The sequence below is a fragment of the Venustampulla echinocandica genome (assembly GCF_003357145.1).
Source record: "Venustampulla echinocandica strain BP 5553 chromosome Unknown scaffold_4, whole genome shotgun sequence".
Classification (NCBI taxonomy): Eukaryota; Fungi; Ascomycota; class Leotiomycetes; order Helotiales; family Pleuroascaceae; genus Venustampulla; species Venustampulla echinocandica.
In genome coordinates, this window is record NW_022474209.1 from 1,767,147 (window position 1) to 1,786,385 (window position 19,239).

Genomic DNA, 19,239 nt, shown 5'->3' on the forward strand with positions numbered 1-19,239 from the left:
TGGTCTGCGATAGCCTTTGTAAGCGGGGAGTGTGAGAGAGTCAGGTCTCTGGGTTGTTGGTCTGGTATGGACCGTATCGCCCTGCAGAGGGGCGGGATTTCCATCATATTGAGGTGGGTCCTCTCGCCCAAAAAGCATGGAAGCCACTCGAGGATATCGACGCCGGCACTTCTCAACAATACGTGCTCGTCTCCGCTGATAGCGGGCTTCATCAACCCTTTTAACCCAGATAACGAGACACATGACTAGCTAGGAGTATTAGCTGGCGATCTAATGCAGCTGGTAGCATTGGGCGTACCTGTGTGATTCTCTCAGCTTTCACTCGCTGGTAATGGATATCTTGTTTAAAGGAGCTCGTTATGCTGAGATCAATTTCGGGAGGGAATCGCGCTGGTGGTTATTAAAGACTGGAGAGGGCTGATTTAGCCCGCCTTCGGACCATCTCAAGCAGCAGATATATGTTGGGTGATGATCCGCCAAGGATCATCTACGGTGGAGTGCGGTGGGCGACTTTGATGGTGATAGACCACCTCCTCCTAGCAACAGTTCATAAAAGGCAGTACTTGTGAACTAATGGAATTTGGACCCTGAGGAACCGGAGCAATATAGGAGACCTGATCTGTCTAGCAATATGACTTCATCCTCGGTAAGCGGCCTCACATAAGAATAGCGATGGTTTACTGACCTACATCTAGCCGGAGCTCATTCCCACGGTGGAAATTGTTGAGGAAGACCCCCAAACGCCAACATTGAAGACGGTTAATGCTGCAGATGCCTACGACTGGCAGCAGCGCGCGAACACTTCCGAGCAAGAACTCTCCGTTGTGCGCGTTAAGTTTGAACGAGAGAAGCGACGGACTCGACGCCTTCAATCTCAGCTTAACGAGTATATTGAAGCATTAGCATACTCAACACAAAGTTGTGAACAGATCATGAAACAATGCCAGCTTGCGTCCAATACAAGTCTGGCCATATCTGAGGATCTGAGGAGGGCGAAAATAATGGTGGAGACTTTAGAGGCTGTAATTGTGCTGCTTTACACGTCATCGAAGGACCGGGACGGTACAGCAGGGCTCAAAGGAGGTGATTGATAGTCGATACGAAGATGCGCATTGCGAGTTGAATAAACTGTCTACGCATCTGGTGAAGCACGTCTACTAGCTTTTACATGATGCATTCTGGCTTTACGTCCTTGATGGAGAAATGGAAAGCCAAACATGTGCTAGTCTTGGATTACTCTTTTTGTGTCCGTTACCGTCGCAATAATCACGATTAGTTATTAGTATTTTCTACCGCCAGCTTCCTTCTTGCAACATCAACCCTAACCAAGAACTACTCATATTTCCATGACTGTCACATCCGCGCTCTTATCCTATTAGTACCTCGAATTTCAAATAGTATAGCCCTTACCATGATATTGCCACATGTTTTAATCCTCACGATATGCGATAAATGGACGAGAAAGAAAATACAGGGCTCTGCTACATAATGAAATCGAGGCTCTTCAATCAAGATCACACGTCCACTCCTATGCGTACCGTTTCCAAGCATTAGATGGATCTGCCCTTTATGCTACGGAGATGTTGCACCTCTCCGCTCGATTGCTTCAATCGATAGTAGACTTTGACGGTGAAGACGTCCCAGGCGTTATAACCACGTAAGGAAAACTTGCAGAATATCTGGACGAGGCGGATACTGGAATGGGCCACACAAATGGAAACAATGATAATTACTGGGAATTTCGCACAATTTTAATTGACTATAAACTTAAGTACTGCGAAAGTCTAATCACTATTATACATATCTCCAACTTCGGATACTTTCAGCATCTTTAAACCAGCAGAAATATCAATAGACGCCGGCACTTCGACATTTATTTTCTTACTGTTCGCGATGAGGCTAGGACTGATCTGTACGATTTCTGGGAAAGCGGCCACAAATCGCACAGGAAATGCCCGCATATATGACCGCCATTCTTCTTTGCACTCGTCACACAGTCGAACGCCCCCGAACTGCTTAATGGCTTTGGAGCTATTGGAAGCTGCGTGAGAGCAACGAGGACAATGCTTCTTGGCACTGCTTTGTAGAAGGCCACAGAATCCAGGAAACATAAGCTTATCGGACTGCGCAATAACTTCCGCGTAGCGTTCATCTTTGACCGGCTGTGTAGCAATTTCTTCGACCCTGTTCCAGAGTTTGACGTTGTCGCGGGCCAATTTCACCACTCCCTCGGTCTCTGGCTTTCCGATGACCAACCCGTCCTCTACGAACCGATACCTTCGCGTTGTCATGTGGATTGGGCCTCCGAAGAATCTGGTGAAATTAAGGACGCAGCGTTTCGCCGGATCGCGCGCCCATGCAACATCCAGCGCCCAGAGAACCTCTCGGTATAGCCGATAGCTCTCTACCCGCGTCTCGCCCCCAACGTATCCGAAAGTGCTATTCGTCTCGCCCTCGGCTCGGTGCTTGTAAAAGGCCACGGCGTCATAAAGGGTATTGCTCAGCTCTGCGATAAGCTGCCACTGATCCTCGCTGAATAGGATGTCGTTGAAATCGTTGCATGCCAGCGCGCTGGCAATCGTATACCGAGCTAGTGCGTCACAATCGCGGAGGCGAAACCAGCCCTGTGGAGACTTTACCAGGGCGTTCAGATAGCGACTGAAGAGTTCAGAGTCCAGTCTCTTGCTGGATTTCTCCGCCGATATGAGCAAAAATGCCCTAAACTCGCGGGACATATCCTCGTGCATTGGAGTTCCACTAAATAGAGTGCTGAGAAGCTCCTCCAAATCATAACCGACAACATCTTTACTACTGTCCTCTGGGATCAAGTCGCCGCGAAATTCAGCGATGATAGCAATTATGATAGTTCGATTGAAAGCCAAGTATCTATCCCAATTGGTCCACTCGGGTATAACACATCTAGAATACTCCCAGGCGCAAGCAAGACTCTCATCGATGATTCTGTCCGGGAGGTCAAAGGTTTCCAGGCCGTGTCTTAGCTCTTCTGGAAAGAACCACTTATCATTGTACATATTGGTACCTGCGTCGTCCCGAGTATTATTGCTGTTTGCCGTTTCGTTGGCCATGGTGTTGTAACGAAAGCTGTGTAAAAGATCGGTCGTAGTTTCAGGTGAGTCCAAACAATTGACACTATGTATATAAATACTTTTGTTTTCACATTGCAAACGTAACCTTCTATCCTAGCACAAACCAACGCGATCATCTCGCCCTGATAATTAACAACGATGACTTGTAGTATCTACGAGTTCTTAGGCTAGCGAATAAGCTGGTGGGTACCAGCTATGGAGGTCGGACCCACTAGCTAACCGATCGACGACCGGTCAGATCATCGATTTAGGTCGATCATCTGTTGTGTGGGTCTTCGTCCTGCTTTATCCCATCTCCCATCTCTCATCTTCTTTTCCACACAAAGATGGATCCCTGGAAAGTGTTGGTCTCCTGGCCTGGTCTTATCATTGAACTCATGGTACTCCTTGTTAGCATTGCTCTGCATCGTTATTATTTGTCCGACTTGTCGGATGTTCCGGGCCCGTTCTGGGCATCTATTACTCGGCTCTGGCACGTGTGGTATATCCTCGAAGGAAGACAGAACTTGCGTCTCAAGGCTCTCCATGAGAAACATGGACACTTTGTTCGCATTGCCCCTAATGAGGTCAGTGTTAGTCATCCAGATGCATCCACGTTGCTTCTCCGTCCAAATCTACACAAGGTCAGTTAGAGCTCTCTTTGTTAATATTCCACTAACAACATATACAGGGTGGCTGGTATCGTGTAACAGCGGTCCCCGACTTCCGATTCCAGAATCCCATGTCAGCGACAGATCCCAAGAAGAAGATAGCTCTTTCGAAGCACTTCGCTCCGGGTTATGCTCTGTCACAAGTTCTTAAATCGGAGCCGGACATCGATGAGAACATTGGGGGCTTGCTCTGTTGGATGGACATGTACGCGGAAAACCAGGAGCCGATGAATCTAGACAGATTCATAACATACACGACATTTGACAACATAGGTTCTGCCTTCTTCTCGGAGTCGTTTGGCTTTATAAAAGCAGTATGTTATCTTTAGCTGTGCTCACCCACCTTTTCCCGTTAAACTTTAGCTAATGCTAGTCAACAAGTTCGCCTAAGAGAGTAATACTAACTTCTCTAGGGACGCGATATTGGCGGGACACTAAGGAACAACGTAGCGTTAAGCAAGTTTGCAGCGGCCGCGGGTTTCTTCATAGTCCCTTTGCGTATCCTTGTTAATCCCCTTAACAGTCGGATTTTGCTTCTACCTATGGGCCAGCTCTTTAAAACTACGTCGGCCGCTATTAAGAAGCGAATGAACAATGCTGATGCTCGTTATGATATGCTCTCGCATTGGCTAGATGCCAACAAGAAGAATCCTGACAAGTTGAGCCTCCGGGGGATCGAGGCGCAAGCTAATGTCAATGTTGGAGCAGGCGCAGAACCAGTTTCCTGTACGTATCCCCCCGTCCCCCCTTTATCCTTGACTGACTAAGACCGTACAATAGCCGCGATTCAGAGCTTTGTTTATCACATGATCCAACATCCCGAAGCATGGCTAAAGGTCCGTACCGAGATTGACGCCGCCCAAGCTCGAGGTTTATGTCTGGACCGCGTTGTTTCGTTCCATGACGCCGAGCAGCTGCCTTATTTCAAAGCTTGTATCAAAGAAGCGTTGCGCATTTTTAGTCCTACGACCATGGGCCTGCCTCGCATAGCGCCAAAAGACGGGATCACTATCGCTGGCCGCCATTTTCGAGAGGGGACGATTTTAAGCGTTTCTTCGCAGTAAGTGCATGAGATAGAGAGTCTATTTCTAGGTAAGCTAACACTCTCTAGTGTGGTACATTCATCGAAGGAGATCTGGGGAGCCGACGCCCACGAGTGGAACCCAGAACGTTGGATGTCAGGAGATACGAAGGAGCTGGTAAAGAACTGGTTGGTAGTAAGTCGCCGCGGAACCTACAGGAACTTGATTGTGAGCTAACATAAGCAGTTCTCCGCTGGATACAACGAATGTCCGGGACGTCACTTTGCGAGAATGCAAATATTGAAGACAGCAGCCTCCTTGGTGCGTGATTACGACATTTGTCAGGTTGACTCTAAGAACGTGTGGAAGTACCAGGCCAATTTCACAGCTCTGGCACACTCGTGGCCCGTCTATGTTCAGAAGAGGGGAGGTGCGAGCGAGAAGATTTAGGGATATGTTACGAGCAATGAATCTCGTGCAGGGAGCGGGAATGAGAATGGGAGAGGTAACTCCCAGAGAGATAGAAATAATAACGGGAACCTCGAATATCAGGAAACGCCCGACTCACAGACTGACCTAGACTTTGGCCTATATCTCGAGCCAAGATGGCTGCTAGGTAGAAATCTATGAAAAATGTTCATCTCTTCTACACCAAACAAAAGCGCGAGATCAAAGGCGCTGTCGAGCTTGGTGGGCACTTGCCGATGTAGCGCCAGGTTCCCAGGATCATGGAGACCCCTGGGATCATAGGGGTTCCTGGAATCGTCAGGTCTATTTTAGGTTCAGGTGGTAATAAATCATTATTATGCTAATTATGAAAAGCAATCTTCCCAAAGGCCGTCGGCCACTTTCCCGTCTGTGAGATTTTCTACATCGTACGCGATACTTTGGTCGGGAGGGTCGAGGATTTGGGTATCTCGCAACGCCGTACTATCGTCACCGGCCGGTTCTAATTCTGCAAGGGAGCATGGCGATGCTGCAGTGCTAGGCGGAGACTGTTGAGAGAGCGCCTCCTCAATCAGGAACAACGTGTAGTCTACCTCAGTCGAGAAGTTGCTCAGATACCTCAGTCGAGAAGTTGCTCAGATGGTGGGTTCGTTCGCTAAGTGAACGTAGAGTGTGTACATATTGAAGAGAGGACATCTTGAAATGTGCAATAGCGACCCATTTCCATTGTTGTCCGATAAATTGACCACGTCGGCGGCTTTGATCTAAGGTAAGGGATAGGCTTGCGACAGATGTCAAAGCTTGAATATCTCAACGAGACTTTTTAATACGCTCGGTTACCCTTCTGTTCTTTCGTATACCAACTCGCAAGGTCTTGCTTTATTGAAGTCCCCTCCTGGATAGTAGAAAATGTAGTTCGACGTAGTTCAGCAGACTTCGCGCTTTTTTTCTCCTCTATATCTCCAAGTTGGTTCCGGATCTGTATGTTTCTCGACATAGAATCAGCCGATATTTTGGCAATTGCTATACTACTTTCGATGTCGAGAGCCTCAAGTAATCCAATACACTCTGTTTGTTGTGTGAAGAGTCTGGTGAGACCCTCACATCTGTCTAAAATGGTTTTAAACTTGCTAAGATCATGTTCCGAAAACTTGTAATGTGTGTGTGATTTGCGTCGGCTCTTGGATTCGTCTTCAGCTTTGGTGGAGCCGGGGGCTAGGAGGTTGGTCTTTTCTTCTGCTATAAGTTTGAGCCGTTTAGATAGCATCCGTTCGCCATTGTATTTGAACGGCTCCGGCGAAGATGAAGCCTTTCTTTTAGAGAGATGAACATGGGGTTGCCGAGAAGGCAGGATCTCTACGAAATCGCCGTCATCGTCAGAGTCGATGCAAATTACTTAAAAAATGAATTAGCCAATATACTCCGTATATATTAAGCGCAACTTACTAGGAACGTCTTTCCGCACTGTAGTCGGTTCACGTAGAATCCGAAGGCTCTTTAGAGGATTCGCACCTTTAGGCTGGGAGGTATCCTTAACGGTATTAGAACTTGGTGGATTGGGTAGCAAGTCCTTTTGGGGCTCTTGATCTGAATTAGCTATAGGAACGAGAATACCCGGATACCGAAAGGGAGTTTACCTAATTGCTCTCCTGGACTTGGCAGAGCTTCTACAGCTAGCTTAACAATTGGAAGACTCTCTACTATGTGGTCTTTAGATGGGCCTTCGGCCGTTGATTGGTCTTGGGAGGAACTTTCTGTCGGCGCTTTCGGAATTTCTCCCTGTAATAAGCCCGTTGTAGGGCTTTTTGCAGTACACTCGCCATTAGAGAGACTTTCTAAAGTTGATGGATGTTTCTCCGTGTGCTGGTTTGTTGTAAGACCTTCCGTAGGCCGGCAAACCTGGACTTCCGTAGTTGGTTGGCTTTTGGAGGGACTCCCTAATTGCAGCGGAGGTGTTAAGGACTCCCTCGCAGGTGTGGTCTCAAAAGGAGCTTCTCCAGCAGGTGGACCTTCCGTAGTTGGTTGCTCTTCGGAGGGAGTTCCCACGGCCAGCAGATCTTCGGGAACTTCTCCCGCTAATAGGTCATTTATAGGGCCTTCCGCTAGTTGCCGATCCTTAGCTGGACCCTCCGGAGTGGTTTGGTCTTCAGAGGGGCTTTCCAAAGGTGGCGGAGCTTTGGAGGGAACTCCATTGCATGACGAAACTTGCCGGTTTTTAGAGAGACTCTCCGAGGTTGGAGATTCAACTGGTGCAGTGGTATTGATTGCCATTTCTAATCGTAAAGTTTTTGTTTGTGCTCTGGTCCTGTGGATAGCCATGTTGTGGTATGCTGAACAATTATGGATAGTGATAAGGTTGTGATGAAGGTTGTGATGAAGGTTGTGATGAAGGTTGTGATGAAGGTTGTGATGAAGGTTGTGATGAAGGCAATTATGAACGTGGATATATGGGAATGAAGGTGCTGATAAAGATGTTGCTTGGTGATGAAGATGCGGATGCCTGTTACTTATCTTCCCAGAATCAAACTTTCGAACATGCAGTGGGGCATCTGGTCACAGGTCAGCCCATCTTTCGGCATAAAATATCGGCCGCAGACGGGAGGGGGATCGAGGCAGATTCCAAATGTCTCCACTGCTCGGCATGAAGAATACCAGCTAGCGGAAGCAGACGGGAGGGGGGTCAAGGCAGATTCCCAATATCCCCGCTGCTCGGCGTGAAGAATACCAGCTAGCTGCATGAAGAACACCTGCTGTAGGAATTGATGCTTCGACCCAATCGAGGTAAAACGGACGCTAGTGGGTGATGAGCCTTGCGTGCGGGATAGTTATCTTACTATGGAGGGGAGTTGACAGGGGACAGGCTGTCTATGGTGAATAGCAGATGATGTTAAGAAGGAGAGAGATAACGGAAAGGAGAGAAGGGAATAGAGAGAAATTCAAGAGGAAAATAAATATAACTTACGATTAATAGGCTGCGGCGAATCGTGAATCGTGAGAGTAATGTGTATGTGTAAGTTCTCAGCTGTGCAGTACTTCAGCTTCCTTATCAACAATCTCAATAACGGCATCCTCAACATCAATAATAGCATCCTAGAGCTCTAACTAGGATGTGTTTCGGATTTTGCTAGCATTTATAAGCCCTACTCCAAACCGTGGACACCTAACCCCCCTCTTCTTAATTTTCGACGAAGTCTTTTGAAAACGGACAACACCTCGCCCGAGGCCCACACTTCATTCTTAGACGCTATATCAAAGCCTCGCAGGAAGCAGATTTTCTGAACCCGCTAATAGTAACTGAGGTGCACACGGTACGGTAGGACTATCTGACCATAATGCTCGATAGACATAATCTAGGAATTCGAAATCCGTCGACCACTCTTCCCAACTATACCTCCCATTGACGGTGGCATGGAAATCGCGGGCGATCGTTTCGGGATCGCCTAACAATGGTGGTCTCCAATTCCAATCCCAAGGAGCATGTCGCGGTGGGAATTGCGCCAAACCTGCTCAGCCTTTTCCTTGTTTGACAACATCAGTTGGTCACTCTACTCTCCGTGAGGGCTCCGAGGTCTACAGTGGAGTGTGAAGAGTTATTAAGATCATAACGCGCCATTAGCCGTGCAACCTGGGCTTTTTCGTCCGTAAAGGGGACGAGCGAGCAGATGATTTCCACCTTGCGGGTGTTCGTGGTTGTCATGAGCATGTGCTGAGCTTTTGCCTCAAGCATGTCCAGCCGAGAAGGTCCTAGACCCATGTTGACGAAGGGATAGGCCGGGGGGCTGTAAGGCGGTAGCTTCTGTTGGGAAGGGTCGAGGAAAAATTGGTAATGATGACCAGGAGGTCAGCCACTTTTTGAAGAAATGGAGCAGAACACTAATGGCTTCTTATACACAGTATTTACCAAAAGACTTCAATCATGTTTTTCGTATCGAAGAGGGGTGCTCACCGTGCTTGAGTAGATGGGCTTGTATATCCATGGAAATATTACTTACAGCTGCCTGAAGGAATGAGTGAGGGCATTTGTTGACTAGCTATGGATAGGACATACCTTTGAAAAGCGTTCGTCTCCACTTCAATAATAGCTGACCGGGCTGTGTTGGCTGAGATTAAGATGGTCCACTCGAGCGACGGCGCTTTACTTTCCACGCCTTTAGAGGTTCACCTGCGTTTGCAATATCTCTCAGCTGGTAGCGGTAGTGTTCGACTAAGCCAGAACTAGAAGGTGAGTACGGGGAGTTGAAGAACGTCTTATGGTGGAATTCTTCGGCTCCTAGACCAAGGAGCGCACCATAACCGTGATTTTCAAGCATTGTGGCCAGGGCTTGAATATTGTACGCGCTCGCCCAGACGGGTAATTCTGGAGCGAATGCTGAAATCTTTAGTGCGAGTCTAGCCCCTATCCATCTGTTATAGGCTAGTATTCTTCCGTGCATTTAGCTCTCTCCTCTCAAGTAGCAGCTCCCAGTTGTACAGTTGAGTATTGCCTTGAGGGACATCCAAAAATATTAGCCGAGCTGGAAAAGGGGGCCCACGTGATAAAGTTTGATGGAGCGAAAAGCCTATAGGTCGGAGGGCGTATCCACTTCGAAGGTTTGTCAAGGCAGAATAATTCTAGATAGCGCTTGCCAACATCTCAATAGACCGTGGGCTATTTACGGCTTCACGAACCGCCTTCGTATCTTTACGTGGCCAATTCTAGTGAGCCGACTCTCTTTCTACGTTCATAGTAAGTCTCCCCTTGAATAATCTCGTGTGGTGAGTTTAATTACATTATCGCTTTAATACTAGGACCAGCCCTAGAAGCTCTTTGCAGTCTCGCTGTAGAAGATGCCTTACTCCTAGTATGCACTGCTCGACCTAGCTATCTATATATAGATGTTGACTTAAACTATGCCTCCTTCGAAGACATGTCACAATCGAAACAGCCCAAGGAGTACCTGCATTGCCACTAGTTCTTCTGACGGCCACCCCGAGGGTAGTGCGATGTAACCCAACAAGGGCCTTTTGATCGTCAGTAGCGCCATACAAAACTAACAAGCAATTTGGGGAAACACCGCGGCAGTTCTTCCACGATACGATGGTATATGGAGGATATTTGGTCCCCTAAAACAAGAGAGCCTTGGCCGCCGCTTGCTTGCAGGCATTAATGCTTCGATCTGACGTATGTAAGCGGCGGCGATGTTGCTGGCGTGTGAAAGCTGAACATCTCCTGCGTGCACCCGAAGGCTAACGTAGGATCTGCTCAACCAACACAGCTAAATCAAACTTAAGGATTGCTGCAGATGCGCTAAAACTTCAGGTCTCACATGGAGGGAGAGGTCAATGGCATAGGAAGGGGCTTGTTCCGGCAAAGTGCGCTTGACGCTCTACATATGGGCTGCCGGGCAGTATAAAAAGCAGCGAACTCCCAGCGACACACTTTATCCCTCATCTTCTACTTCATTAAACAATCAGCATGTCTTCACCAGTCCAGCAGCAAGCAAGCAACCTCGCTCGTGGCGCTGGGCCTGTCGAAGTAAGTCTGTGATACACCATTGACATGTGTGTGAGTTAATTTGAAAAGCATTTTGCGGCAGTCACAAGCACAACAGCAGAGCAAATGCTAGAGATCCCACCTGCCGCAGCGTACGTCCTACATGTGATCTGTGAGCGGAGTATAAACCAAAACAGACTGACCTCCTCTAGGGCTGCACGTCGTGATCTTGCCGGAGAGCTAGTTTCACATGAAGAGATTGATCTCACGGCCGAGCCTGTATGTGAATTACAACGATCTTTTGCTGGAATTGACAATATACAGGATTCCATATCATATATTAGCGAGGATGCTCGGATTACACAGGTTCGAGGTGAACATGCGACATCTATCTAGATAACACATACTGACTCTTTCAGCGTTAAGTACAGTGTTCTGGAGAATTCTCCAGAAAGCATCCAATGGCTCTTCAATTATCCATGTTGAAACCCTTGAACTCATTCCCCGTATATTGGAAGGCGCCCTTCGTGAGTATCCTTCTGTGGTATATGTCTTGTGAGAAACTTTAGCTCATGTCATTCACACAGAGTATATCGCGCTACTACAGTCAAATGACGCGAGGATGCAAGGCAAGCTGCAACTTTCTCACGTATCCCACCTACGTATCCCAGTATATTGATCAAAGCCTGTAATAGGACAAGTGGCTTCATTCCATATAGAAATTGCGGCGCTTTATAGTGTGCGAGGTACGTTTTCTTCAGGAGCGTATATAAGACGCCGGCTAAGTGAACTCTCAGAACGGCTTCACAGGCTCGAGTCCGAATACGCGGGTGCTAGCGGTCATATTGGAGAACTTAGGGAGGCGAACCAGCGATTGGACCGTACGCACACCTCTATGCTTTGGCTATTCGCTTGCTTACTTGATGTAGGTAAATGGAAGAAGCTAGAGAGGGAACTAATCGATGCTCACTGCGCCAATCAGCTCTTGAGGATTGACAAAAGACGTTTAGAAGGTGAATTAAAATTCGCGATTGGGGACCCTACCGGAGACGCAACAGAATCAGATACGGGAAGGGGGCGAGGGAAGAGAAGGAGAGGAGAGAATGACATTTCTGAGGAGACGCTTAGAAACATGGATGGATCAGACGTAGAAGCTGGAGACGCGGGGAAGAGCCAACGAGAGATGTGATATTGTTGTCCTGATGTCTACACGACGGCGGCAGTGGTGCTCTTCTATTTGTTCTGTGTTTTTCGACTCTATTCTTATAAGTATCTATTTAATTATTGAAAAATATGAAGCGTGATCTATATTTTAGCATGGATGACGCGATAAGAACGCTCCAAGGAAGCTTCTAGCAAGTGAGAAAGGTGATTTCAATGGAAGCTCTGAAATCAAAGAGCTTAATATACTTATAGAAAAAGCTACTAGAAATATAGTAGGTAACCTAACCGGACACCTAGCCCTATTCAAAGAGCGGTAGAAGTTATACGGCGAGAAAAGAAAACTACTCCGATTAGTAGTTACTATAATCCGGAAGCGTTATAGTAATTGCAATCCGAGGAAGCTGATGAGAAGACTCTAGAAAAACCACGACAGATAAGCACGTTTTACCTGACTCATCGCCTTATAGGACTCACTTTTGGTTCTCATCTCGGGGAGCACGACCCTCCCATCAGAGCTGCTTACCCACTCCTGGTTATATTGTATAGGAGATCCTAGCAGATCCACTCCCTGATCATAAATACGGCTGTCTGCTCTGTCTGCTCAAAATGCTTTGCCATCTTTCTCATACTTTCACCGAGATCATGTATCTGCTACGCATTTTATCCATCACAGCATCATCGATCACTCTAGCCACAGCCATGGCTGCCTGTTTACTCACCTTGTGCGACCATTGGCATCAACACAAGGAGATAAGAAAACTTCGTCCCTCTCCACTCTGGAAGTCAATGCCAGTATTAGACGATGGTTTCACATGTTTTGTTACTGCTGGATTTAGTACCTCACTGCTCATCTGTTCTCTGACATGGGATGAGAAATGGATTGAGATACTCCTCCTTATATTTGGAAGATTCTTATTAATAAGACAAGTAGGCGTCATGTATTCCTACATTCATAGACCTTATGCTGATTAGAGCAAGGCCGGATTTCTTTGGAAGCTTATCCCCAGCATACATGGCCAATCCGGATTATTCAGATATCTCCGCTGGGTTATTGCCTGTGTATCCGGGGGCTTTCTCGGACTGTCTGTCTTTATTGTTGTGCAGCTCGATCGGGCCCAACATCGCGACTCCATGTTGAAGTACGGCTTGATATCCTTTGCGAGTGAATTTCTCGGACTTTCTAGTTTATATGCCTTTTTAATCTGGTATACACGGCGCGGATCAGGGTATTATCAATTGGTTTTAGCACTTGTGACAGCCGCCTTAGGATGTCTCAGTGCCTTTATCCTCTTTTTTGTCGAACCGGGGCATCGAATAAGTTGGGTGTCGGCTTTGTGGGTAAGCACTCCCAATAACACTATCATCTAATTATTTACTAATGGAACAGATACACTTTAGCACAGCCGCCTCGTGGCTTGTCCGTTCTATAATTATCGGGCTACGTAATGTTTTGGTCCGACGAAAGGGGTCGCTGCAGAGCGGGATACACCTTGGGGACCATCATCAAGCTAGGAATCGAGGGTTTAATGAACTAGAAGAGGATTAATAGAAAACTACTAACGTCCATCCCTGCGTGCCGAAAAAACCGGTGTGCCGAAAAATATTTATAGTTTAGAGGTCTTAAATCCCCACCATATAAATATATAAAGTTATAATCTGTTTGCTATTGTTCTTCAGCTATTTCTCTATAAGGGCTTGACTTGCAGTTAGAAAAATATTAAAGTTTAGCTATACTGTCGATCGTTCTGTTGAGAGCGTCAAAAGCTACAACAGCTATTACCCCCTGCTCTATTATGATAATCGACCCGTCCCCGGAATTCGGGACGGTGGTATAGTACTTATATTAAGTTTAAATATAGCTCTAAAGTTTAAAGACATAGAGCTTAAGAGAACCTGCGTGCCGGATTTATCCGGACAAAGGTAGGAGATCTACAAAATGCCGCATCTTCATAAGCGAGCAAGGATTATCTTCGTTACCCAATACCGTATTCAGAGCCACGCTAGCCGTAATTTGTAATTTAGAATGTCACGTGTAATATAGCGTCATGTGGCGTCGTGTGGAGTCGTGTGGCGTTCTGCTAGAAGTTTCCACCGTATGGTGTGTTGGTTCACATCCAAGTCGAGTTTGTTATTTTGCCGTTAGCTTTCGTATGAAGATACGCCATCAACGACATTAATCAAATCGCGGTTCAGCTCCGTATGAGTGACCCATGGTCTAGCCAGTTAACACATGATATCCCGCGCTAGCCGGACAACGATTGGCTGGTTTCGCGCGCTCGCAGCAATGGACGGCGATGCTATTGCCGACCAGGCTGCCTTCCAGGTCAGTCGATGTGAGATCCAACCTCCTCTCCAAGCAAGTTCACCTGCATACCGACTCAGCGACTCAATGCTCACCCAGAGTCTCTTCACTTCCCTTCAGGTCTTCCAAATCTGATCGAATAATGCGATTCATAGAGCGCAACAATGATGGCGAGTTCAGCCTGACCGAGGATTTAGGCGACAATCCGCCTCGATATGCAATACTTTCGCACAGATGGGAAGCAGAGGAGACTACCTTCAAAGAGATGAGGGATGGTACGGGCAAGAACAAGGCTGGTTACAAGAAGATCCGGTTCTGCGGAGAACAGGCTGGTCGAGATCACATACGATATTTCTGGGTTGATACTTGTTGCATCGACAAAACGAATAATACTGAGCTTGCAGAGGCTATCAACTCAATGTTTCGCTGGTACCGCGATGCTGTTAAATGCTACGTCTATCTATCAGATGTTCCAGAATCTACCTCCAATATTGATAGTAACTCTCACTTGCTGCCCTGGGAACCAGCTTTTCGAGAAAGTAAATGGTTTACCCGGGGATGGACCCTTCAAGAGCTCCTCGCTCCTACTTCAGTTGAATTCTTCTCTCGACATAACAAACGACTAGGAGATAAGAGAACTCTAGAGCAAAACATTTACGAGATCACGGGGATCCCAATTTCAGCACTTAGAGGAGCCTCTCTGTCTCAATTCGAAGTCGATGAGCGATTGTCGTGGGCAGAAAACCGTCAGACTACGCGCGGAGAAGATAAGGCGTACTCACTACTAGGCATGTTTGGCATTTATTTGCCGCTCATCTATGGCGAAGGGAAAGACCATGCATTCAAACGGCTTAAGAAGGAGATTCAGAATTCTCTAAAAGGTACACACACGATTCAAACTTTATTATTGGCTATAGGCTAATTACGTTTTAGAAGAGAGCGAGCAGCATTCTTCCGACCCTCAGAACCGGAGCTGTATACAGGATCTACGGATAACAGATCCCCGAGAGGACAAGAAGCGGATAGAGGAAACGAAAGGCGGCCTGCTGCGAGACTCCTACCGGTGGATCTTTGAACATCCTGATTTTCACAAATGGCGTGACGACAAACAAGCTGGTGTGCTGTGGATCAATGGCGGACCCGGCAAAGGCAAGACGATGCTGCTCTGTGGTATCATTGACGAGATAGGCGCCTTGACAAAGCTTAAAAATAAGGACGAAACTACTCTGCTGTCGTATTTCTTCTGCCAGGCGACTGACACTCGCATCAACAATGCGATAGCCGTGCTGCGCGGCCTCATTTATCTGCTCATTAGCCAGCAGCCGTCATTAATCAAACATGTACAAGAGAAGTACAGTCATGCTGGTAAAGCCCTCTTTGAGGACGGTAACGCCTGGGTTTCATTGTCTGAAATATTCACAAGCATTCTGCAAGATCTGGACCTGAATAACGCCTACTTGATCATCGATGCGCTTGACGAATGCGTAGCAGACTTGCCAAAACTATTGAATTTCATCGGCCAGAAGTCGTGCATGTCTCCTCGCATCAAGTGGGTCATTTCTAGCCGCAACTGGCCAGATATTGAAGAACGACTGGAGAGAGCCGTGCGAAAGACGATAATATGCCTCGAGCTGAACTCCACGTCTGTTTCGACGGCCGTAGAGACGGCCGTCGATACTTACATCCAGTTCAGGGTAGATTCTTTAGCAGTGAAAAATAAATATGACAGTGATACGCGGAATGCTGTTCAGCGCTACTTGTCGTCAAACGCACATGGCACGTTCTTGTGGGTGGCCTTAGTCTGCCAAGAACTTGCCTCCTCAGGACGGGCAACTGAAGAAATATTAACTGCGTTTCCCCCTGGGCTCAATGCCATCTATAGCCGGATGATCGACCAGATATACAATCTCAATGATTCTAGACTCTGCAAAAGCATCCTGGCCGTCATCTCGATCGTATACCGGCCTATTACATTGGACGAACTGGCGTCCTTGGTTGATATTCCTCCTCAAAGTGCTAGAAATTACAATATTTTGACAGAAACTGTAGGGCTTTGTGGCTCTTTTCTGGCATTTCGAGAACGCACGATCTTTTTTGTCCATCAGACTGCAAAGGACTTTTTAATCGGAAAAGCAGCTGATGATATTTTCCCCTCTGGTATAAGAGATATACACTACACCATCTTCTCACGGTCGCTACAAGTTATGTCCAGAACATTACGACGTGATATCTATAGCCTAGGGGCTACCGGAATCTCTATCGACCAAGTCAAGCAGCCCGATCCAGATCCACTAGCAGTAGTACGATACTCTTGTCTCTACTGGATTGACCATCTGCTAGACTGTAACGTTAGAGGGAATGCTACTGATGACCTCAAGGATGGTGGCTCAGTCTATAGCTTTTTATATTACAACTTTTTGTACTGGTTGGAGGCGCTGAGCTTGGACAGGAGAATATCATATAGCATAATTATGATTAGGAAGCTCGAGTATTGGCTTCAAGTAAGTTTCTTTGTGTTATTCCTTGATGTTTTCAGAAATCTTAGCTAATCTAACAAGGTCGATGAAAGTCCCAATTTATATGCGTTTATATATGAAGCGAAGCGGTTTGCCCTATACAACCGATTTATCATTGAACAGGCGCCTCTTCAGTCATATTGTTCAGCACTTATCTTCAGCCCGGAGAAGAATATTATTAGAGTAGCATTTGAGAAGTGTATCCCCGCTTGGTTTGAAAGAAAGCCTAGAATTCAAGCCCATTGGACGGCGGTGATCCAAACGCTTGAGGGCCACTCAGACTTAGTCTTTTCTGTTGCCTTCTCGCCGGACGGCAAGCAAGTCGTCTCGTGCTCTAGCGACCAGACTGTGCGACTATGGGACGCTAATACAGGAGCGGCGCTCCAGACGCTTCAGGGCCACTTGAGTTGGGTCTTTTCCGTTGCCTTTTCACCTGATAGCAAGCAGGTCATCTCGGGCTCTGGCGATCAGACGGTGCAGCTTTGGGACGCTACTACAGGAGCGGCGCTCCAGACGCTCGCGGGCCACTCGGCCAGAGTCAATTCAGTCGCTTTTTCACCAGACGGCAAACAAGTCGTCTCGTGCTCTGACGATCAGACGGTACGTTTCTGGGACGCTACTACAGGGGCGGCGCTTCAGACGCTCTGGGGCCATATGAGCTGGGTCAGTTCTGTCGCCTTTTCACCTGATAGCAAGCAGGTCATCTCGGGCTCTGGCGATCAGACGGTGCGGCTCTGGGACGTTACTACGGGAGCGGCGCTTCAGACATTCGAGGGCCACTCAGACAAAGTCACTTCAGTCGATTTCTCACCTGACGGCAAGCAAGTAGTCTCGGGTTCTGGCGATGACACAGTGCGACTCTGGGACGCTATAACAGGAACGGCGCTTCAGACATTCGAGGATCACTCAGACAAGGTCACTTCAGTCGCTTTCTCACCAGACGGCAAGCAAGTTGCCTCGGGCTCTGACGATTACACGGTGCGGCTCTGGGATGCTAGCATAGGAGAACTACTTCAGACGCTTGCGGGCCACTCGGCCAAAGTCAATTCAATTACTTTTTCACCAGACGGCAAGCAAGTCGTCTCGGGGTCCGACGATCGGACGGTGCGACTCTGGGACGCTACAATTAGAGCACCACTTCAGATGTTCGAGGGTCACTCGGACGATGTCACTTCGATTGCTTTCTCACCAGACGGCAAGCAGGTTGTCTCGGGCTCTGACGATTACACGGTGCGGCTCTGGGACGCTAGCACAGGAGAACTACTTCAGACGCTCGAGGGTCACTTAGACAAGGTCACTTCAGTTGTCTTCTCACCGGACGGCAAGCAAGTCGTCTCAGGCTCTGACGATCACACGGTGCGGCTCTGGGATACGACAACAGGAGCGGCGCTCCAGATGCTCTGGGGCCACTCGGATTTGGTCACTTCTATCGCCTTCTTATCCGACAGCAAGCCGCCACCAACCTTACACGTTTTAAATCATTGGCTTGTAGAAGGCATCACCAAAGTGCTCTGGCTGCCTCCTGAGTACCGACCCACTTGTGAAGCTATTTGGGACAGACTCGTCGTTTTGGGACATTCATCAGGGAGACTTTCATTTTTTCAGATCAAGAAGGGGCTAAAGTTTATTTTGTGAAAGTAGTATGAAAATCAATTTGTTTTGGCATGTTTTCTGACCGATATCCTTTGGTCATATCAATTTAGTACGATTATAATATAGGGATAATTCAAGCATGGTTTGAACGGACCTGTGCCCGGAGTTTGTGTGAGGCGAGATGGGCGAAGCCAATTTTGCAAATCCTTGTATCAAACGACTGTCATAAACAAAATTAATCATGGCCGATGACGGAACCCGATGGGGTCACACTTTTACAGTTTACCGACCACTTGAACCTACCTCATACTTCTGAAGCTTTGCGTCACGTGTTGGTCTGAGTGGGACGCTGCCATCGCACACGGCATCAAAACAATTACTAAGCTAATGTGGCGCACTTGGCGCCACAGACTCCCGGCCATTGTTGGCCTTAGGTTTCTAAATGAGATTACGGCATAAATATTATAGCGCGCGGGGTCGTTTCGCTCTAGCCTAAATAGCGTTAGTTCGCCCTGATGTAAGGCACGGAAGTTCTGATGCGCGTGGCGATCTTACATGAATTTGCACGCCACAGCCTCCATAGGGCTGAAGACGATTTCCCGTGCCGTAGTAAGGTCCCAGAGCGCGAATACAACCCCTTTATATATATTAGAGAGAATAAGAGATTGGTGGTAGAGCTGTAATAAAGGAACTCCATTTCGCTGTAAAAAGATACTCTTTACAAATCAGGCGCGAGAGCGACGACATAAATATGATTTTCTAATAAAAGGGCTTTAAGGTGTCCAGGAGTGGCTAAGGAAGATAACTTATAAAAAAATATAAGAAATATTAAGGTGTGCACAGATTTTAAGATACTTCAAGTCAAAGTACCGATCATTTTTTTCGGCACACCGGTTTTTTCGGCACGCAGGGATAGACGTTATGTACAAACTATACCCTGATACTCGTTTTCCAACGTTACTCGT

General features: G+C 47.4%; 7 protein-coding genes across 7 annotated transcripts; 4 read left to right on the forward strand and 3 right to left on the reverse strand.

Moving 5' to 3' along the window:
- Positions 1-631: 631 nt before the first annotated feature.
- BP5553_06883 (uncharacterized protein) lies at positions 632-1,091 on the forward strand (the record flags this gene model as incomplete). The annotated part of the gene is made up of 2 exons (XM_032015506.1): positions 632-646; positions 696-1,091. 2 exons carry the CDS (start codon positions 632-634, stop codon positions 1,089-1,091), a joined length of 411 nt encoding a protein of 136 aa, XP_031868927.1.
- Positions 1,092-1,784: 693 nt separating this feature from the next.
- BP5553_06884 (Uncharacterized protein) lies at positions 1,785-3,086 on the reverse strand (the record flags this gene model as incomplete). The annotated part of the gene is made up of 1 exon (XM_032015507.1): positions 1,785-3,086. The coding sequence occupies one exon, from the start codon at positions 3,084-3,086 to the stop codon at positions 1,785-1,787; it is 1,302 nt and encodes a 433-aa protein (XP_031868928.1).
- Positions 3,087-3,433: 347 nt separating this feature from the next.
- On the forward strand, positions 3,434-5,229 carry BP5553_06885 (Uncharacterized protein; the record flags this gene model as incomplete). The annotated part of the gene is made up of 6 exons (XM_032015508.1): positions 3,434-3,730; positions 3,778-4,071; positions 4,171-4,483; positions 4,538-4,817; positions 4,869-4,974; positions 5,026-5,229. The coding sequence occupies 6 exons, from the start codon at positions 3,434-3,436 to the stop codon at positions 5,227-5,229; spliced, it is 1,494 nt and encodes a 497-aa protein (XP_031868929.1).
- An 820-nt stretch (positions 5,230-6,049) lies between these two features.
- Positions 6,050-7,545, reverse strand: BP5553_06886 (uncharacterized protein; the record flags this gene model as incomplete). Its single annotated transcript, XM_032015509.1, has 3 exons — positions 6,050-6,621; positions 6,673-6,807; positions 6,864-7,545. 3 exons carry the CDS (start codon positions 7,543-7,545, stop codon positions 6,050-6,052), a joined length of 1,389 nt encoding a protein of 462 aa, XP_031868930.1.
- A 1,213-nt stretch (positions 7,546-8,758) lies between these two features.
- BP5553_06887 (uncharacterized protein) lies at positions 8,759-9,536 on the reverse strand (the record flags this gene model as incomplete). The annotated part of the gene is made up of 3 exons (XM_032015510.1): positions 8,759-9,005; positions 9,219-9,253; positions 9,366-9,536. 3 exons carry the CDS (start codon positions 9,534-9,536, stop codon positions 8,759-8,761), a joined length of 453 nt encoding a protein of 150 aa, XP_031868931.1.
- A 1,145-nt stretch (positions 9,537-10,681) lies between these two features.
- Positions 10,682-11,888, forward strand: BP5553_06888 (uncharacterized protein; the record flags this gene model as incomplete). Its single annotated transcript, XM_032015511.1, has 8 exons — positions 10,682-10,741; positions 10,790-10,851; positions 10,912-10,978; positions 11,024-11,072; positions 11,119-11,226; positions 11,419-11,445; positions 11,497-11,580; positions 11,629-11,888. The coding sequence occupies 8 exons, from the start codon at positions 10,682-10,684 to the stop codon at positions 11,886-11,888; spliced, it is 717 nt and encodes a 238-aa protein (XP_031868932.1).
- Positions 11,889-14,147: 2,259 nt separating this feature from the next.
- Positions 14,148-18,316, forward strand: BP5553_06889 (Uncharacterized protein; the record flags this gene model as incomplete). The annotated part of the gene is made up of 4 exons (XM_032015512.1): positions 14,148-14,265; positions 14,321-15,046; positions 15,099-16,666; positions 16,724-18,316. The coding sequence occupies 4 exons, from the start codon at positions 14,148-14,150 to the stop codon at positions 18,314-18,316; spliced, it is 4,005 nt and encodes a 1,334-aa protein (XP_031868933.1).
- Between the last annotated feature and the right edge of the window lie 923 nt (positions 18,317-19,239).